This window comes from Apium graveolens, chromosome 5 (assembly GCF_009905375.1).
Source record: "Apium graveolens cultivar Ventura chromosome 5, ASM990537v1, whole genome shotgun sequence".
In the NCBI taxonomy this organism is placed as follows: domain Eukaryota; kingdom Viridiplantae; phylum Streptophyta; class Magnoliopsida; order Apiales; family Apiaceae; genus Apium; species Apium graveolens.
The window spans coordinates 12,964,272-12,969,823 of NC_133651.1; the positions used below are offsets into that span (position 1 = coordinate 12,964,272).

Below are 5,552 nucleotides of genomic sequence, written 5' to 3' on the forward strand. Positions count from 1 at the left end.
AAAGTATTTCCTAGATAAAAATCTACCAAAGATAAAAATTTGTTTAGCGCAATAAATGAACCAAGTCAAAGAAAAAGGAATAATATAACCCATACATACATAAACAATAAACATGATCCAAGAATGAGAAAAGTGATGAAGTGAATTGTAAAAAAAGCATGGTGATTAAAGTAAAAGGGAAAACAGGAAACCAGGAAGCATGCTCCTGCCATTTCTGATGGTCCGGCTGGTCCAGAAATTACATACAACCACTTCTTCTTTTTCCCCGAGCCAAATTTACCAACAAGAACTGTACATCAAGATTGTAAACGCAACCACTCATATAACTCACAAAGTGTTTCCCTTGCGTGATGATTTACATTCATCTTTACTTGAACATGTAGGGTACATTATACATATGCGTGTTTAATTTGTTGAACTGGGTAGGGGTAAAACCGGAAATTTAACAATATACTTAATCAAAATAAAATTTAACTTGTTCAAATATTATTAAAAATTGTATATTATTTTATAACTATAAAATAATAAATTTTTAATTTTTAAATAACACTATTAATTTTACATTCAATTATCATTTTTTTAATATCAATTTCAAAATTTTTATTACTCTACTTAATTAAATTTAGTTATATAATCAAAATTAATTGTTAAAATATTTTTTGTAGAATTACAAAATACTAGAATTAATAATATAAAATGAAATCAAAATTCAAATTACTATTATCATTTAAAAAATTAAAAACTTACAATTTTTTATCAAAATTCAAATTTAACATTATTTTAAAAGATATGAAATTAATTTATTTAATATTTTTGCTGAATTTCCGGTTTTGCCCCTATTCAATTTAACAAAATTCTGGAAACGGGTGCATAATGAATCCCAAAGTTGAAGTATAGGGGTGCAAACTGAATTTTCCAAAATTCTGGTACAAATTTATTTTTGAAACATAATAATAGGGTGCAAAGTGCAATTTACTCATTAACGTATCACCAAAAACTACATTGTGAAAATGAGAAAAGAAATAAAATATAAACCACTACTCCTCAGTCCCTGCCTCCCTGGGCCTGGAATAGTAAACAGCAACAAGCATCACACTTGCAAAACAGCAGACAATTGTCTGACAGGTAGTATCATATCTCCAATGGAAAAATGTTTGATGACAAAGCATTCAACAGTCATTAGTATTAACAGTTGCATTTAGGATGATGTAAAGTAGTTGGAACTTGGAAGAAATTGTTGGCCAGTTCCATAACAACACTTCTGATTTTACATTGATATACAACCTATACATGAAGTCCTCCAATCCTGTAGCCTACTAGTGTAGCAGTTCATGACCTTTTTTTACCAGTACTTGTGCTGTGCATATACATATGGGTAAGCATAATTGAGGCATGTGGATCTTCCATAACCGAGTCGACTGTCCCCAGGCTTGCAGTGAGTTGTATGTAATTTAGCCTACCACTGGACAAAATACCTCAGATTAGTACATTCTGCCACCCAACATGCATTTACTATTTTACTCCTATATACCCATAACTTATCTACCAACCCCCCCCCCACATAATTGCTGTATAGCCCGTAACATAATTGTTGCAGTATATCATATCGTGTTTTATTACGATTAAGGAGTAACACGTATACTTGGGTCGGGAAAACATTTCAACAAAGGATTGGTGCAGGGAGTCGATGTAGTCTCACTGACGTGTGAATTTAAGTATAAAAAAGTAAAGCATCTTCCCGGAATCTAACACACAATGTACCATTTGGTAAAAGCAGTAAACATTAATAACTGACAAGTGGACCAAATATGTATCACTAGCAAGTTGTTCATGTATTTATAAAACACCCATTGTTCATGTATATAAAATACCCATTAACAATGTATATACACATTATCAATGCTTTACAAAAATATGGACAATACAACAAAGTAAAAAAAAAAAAGAATTCAACAACGAGAAAATACCATATCAGTAAAAAGACAACACAACTGATCAACATCATCACTAATTTTTTTAAAAAAATGTATTAAAATTAAAACACACCTGAGTAATTAATTGAATGATTAATAATCAGGCATAAGCTGTGTAATTTTGCCTTCTTGTTCAGACGACGCCGTTTTGCGATCAGTAACTCTTAACCAAATACACACAGCACTAAAGCTCAAGACCAAACTCAAAAGCCCACTTCCAAGCCCAATCCCAACAATGGCCAAAATCGAAAGCCCTTTATTCTTCATAGGCGGTAAAGGGTACCCATAAAGATCCTTATTACCCTCATACGACGTCGCATTAAATCTCGGTAAGTTCCCGGTCCGGTTCCCAAGATTACCCGGAATCGGACCGGACAGCTTATTATTCGAAACATCAAGAACCGTTAGTCTAACTAATAAACCCAGCTGTTGAGGAATCGGACCGGTTAACACATTATCATGAAGATCTATAACATTAAGATACGCACACATGGCGAGCTGTGGAGGGATTGAACCAGAGAGATGATTAGCGGAGAGGTTAAGAACCGCTAAGTTGACGAGATATTGAAGATCAGTTGGGATTGAACCGGAGAGAGAGTTGGAAGATAAGTCGAGGGCTTGGAGATTGGTGCAGTTAGCTAAGTAAGGAGAGATGGAGCCTTTTAGAGAGAGATTGGAGAGAGAGAGTTTGTAGATACGGCCGTTATTACAAGTGGCACCTTGGAGATAAGAAGTGAAGCCAGTACATGGGTTTGAGAAAGTGGATTTGGTCCAGTTTTGTAAGTTGTTGTTTGGGTCTTCAAGTGATTGGCTTAAATGAGTTAAACATGATTCGTCTTTTGGATCTGGTTTTGTTGGTGTAAGAAGTGTGAGGAGTTGGAGTGTGGTTAGTAATAACACCACCCTGTATTTAGACATCTCTCTCTCTCTCTCTCTCTCTCTCTCTCTTATTTTGGTTTGATCGAGTGAGGATTTGATGAGGATGAAGAGAATAGGGAGAGTTTGTGTAATAAATGAAGGGAGATTTTGAGTGTGTTTAATTTTATGAGGTGGTAGTAACGTGAGCTTTTGTGAAGAAGAGGATGGGGGAGGGGAGTAGAATAGGACGGAGAAACAAGGGGGGAGAATAAAAAGGGTGGGTTTGGTGTGAAAGTGATTGTAGTACTAGTCTTCAACTGTAACTGTAGTGTGCTGTGTACTCTCCGTTTTCCAGCTTTATATGGGTTTTATAATCCGACAAATGTAAAATTATTGTTTATATTTAGTCGTGAGTAAATTTATTTTGGTGACTTGTACTATTTTAAATTTGTATTTTGGTTGTCAAATTATTTCATTCAACAATTCAATGGCTGGATAAATCTTTTTAAAGCAGAAAAATGGCACCGCATGACCGCCGTTAGAGTTAGGACTGAGCAAAACCGAACAGAAATTGAAAAACCGAATCGAACTGGGCAATTTCGGTTCGGTCCGGTTTGGTTTGATTTTTTTGGAAAATTTCGGTTATTTCAGTTTTTCGATTGAAAATAAAATCGATTCGGTTCGATTTTTAGAATACCGGTTCGGTTAAAATCGAATTAACCGAAATATATTTATACATTATTTTGAATTATATTTTATATATAACATATTTATTAAACATATACATAATACTAATATTATTAGTTATTAGTAGTAGCACTGTAAGATGACCTTGTATAGGTCTTTAATCTTCGATAATCAAACGGTGTTTGCAATTTTATAGTATATTTAAATATTTTTTTGATTTTTTATTTTATAAATTTTAATTATAAAATAATATTTTTTTAACTATTTCGGTTTTTAGAAACCGAACCGAATAAACCGAAATAATTCGGTTCGGTTTCCGGTTCGGTTAATATATAAGATCGGTTCGGTTTTGAAAAATACAATAATTCAGTATTCGGTTAATTTGGTTTGGTTCGGTTTTTGACCGAACCGACCGAATGCTTAGCCCTAGTTAGAGTTGGTAATGGTAGTGAAATGCAAATTGGTCAGTTCATATTGCAACGTCTATATTGTGTGTGTACATCATATCTTGAACATATACGTATCAGAAAAACTCAAAATTCAGATCAATCCAAATTCAAAAATGAACCATCAGTGTTTTTGGAGGAATTGGGCAGTGGAGAATACATCATGGACTGGGTATAATCCGGGACGTCGATTCCTAACATGTGCCATCCAAAGCTGCAACTTCTTCAAACGGGCCGAGCCAGAGTTAGATTCTCGAAGTAAAGGTGTGATTAACGGTCTGTTGAGGAACACAAGAAGAAAGGATAACGATCATATCAGGGATTTGGTGGCTGCTCGAAATGAGTATAACGAGGAGATCAAACAGTTGAAAAATAAAGTAATGAAATGGCGTCCATTTGTTGTGTTGTTGTTGTTGTATGTTTTCCATTGCTGGTTCAGCTCAGTTGTTGAGGAAAAGTCAATGTCTAATGATGTTGAATGTAATTGGTAGAAAAATGTTAGTTTAGGCCTTGATGTTCTTGTATGTTGAAGTAGTAATTGGTTTAAGTCAGTTACAAACAAAGATGTAGATTGTGGTTATATCCAATGAAAGTGCTTGTTCGGTTTACTCTATTTATGGTTGGTTGAGATAAAAATTGTATGTGTTTTTTAAACGTGACAGCAAATCTAAAATACAAGACAAAATGAAGAACAAAGTGCAATTTCTTGCATTTCCATACATAGTCTTGTAATTCTATATTGTCATGGCCAATCTTATAACTGAAAGGGTACCAATAGTGTATCATTTATAGTCTTGCACATTCTCAAAACATGACAATTATAACCAAAAGATGACATTAACATAATGAATATCTAAAAAATACAAGCAGTCATAGCTTCCAAATCTTGTTTATAGTCCCTTTTTCTGTACTTCGAGTTTTAGCTTTTTGGCAGCTTGTAGTTGTCCGAGACTTGTAACTTCTTCTTCTCTCCAAGTCTCATGCTCTACAGTTGGCACTCTTTTTCCAACTTTCTTGGTCCCGACCCGTGAACCTTCATTTCTTGCCCCATTCTATGCCTCATTTGTTGTTTCCTTTATACCATCTATTCTACTTGAAGTATTCCTATTTTATGCATTCTGAGAAATGCATAATTATATTAGTCCCCATTCTTTAAAAATTATGCCTAGATGGCTGAATATGGAAGGCTTATATGAGTTACATTTCTGCCACATGTTCTTGAATTATGCCCTGTCTGTTTGCATTTTTTGTAAGTCATCTTGGATTTTGTAATGTTCGGTTCTCTTCCCTCTTCAGCAGCCTTCTTAATTTCATCATTTCTCTGAAAATACCAAGTCATATACCTTAGGTCATACACTTGGTTATACCAGGTCCAATATACAGTACTTAGTGTCAAAATATATCTTTGCTTCACATGTCCTGCTGTTGTGATTACTTGTCTTGCAATATTTGCAGACAATCTTGGTTCCCACTGTAGGTAGTTTTGTAACATTTTTTGGAATGTCATTAACCTTATTTCTTTTCTTTTTGGGCCTACCAGGTTGAGGCGTGATCATAAGTGGTAGAGGAAAAGGCTTTGGAGTGTCTT

At 34.3% G+C, this 5,552-nt stretch overlaps 1 protein-coding gene across 1 annotated transcript; it reads right to left on the reverse strand.

Moving 5' to 3' along the window:
- Positions 1 to 1,096: 1,096 nt before the first annotated feature.
- On the reverse strand, positions 1,097 to 3,167 carry LOC141723425 (receptor-like protein 44). The gene is made up of 2 exons (XM_074525224.1): positions 2,047 to 3,167; positions 1,097 to 1,462 (listed from the first exon to the last, which is right to left on the reverse strand). The coding sequence occupies exon 1, from the start codon at positions 2,889 to 2,891 to the stop codon at positions 2,067 to 2,069; it is 825 nt and encodes a 274-aa protein (XP_074381325.1). The 5' UTR covers positions 2,892 to 3,167; the 3' UTR covers positions 1,097 to 1,462; positions 2,047 to 2,066.
- Positions 3,168 to 5,552: the final 2,385 nt, after the last annotated feature.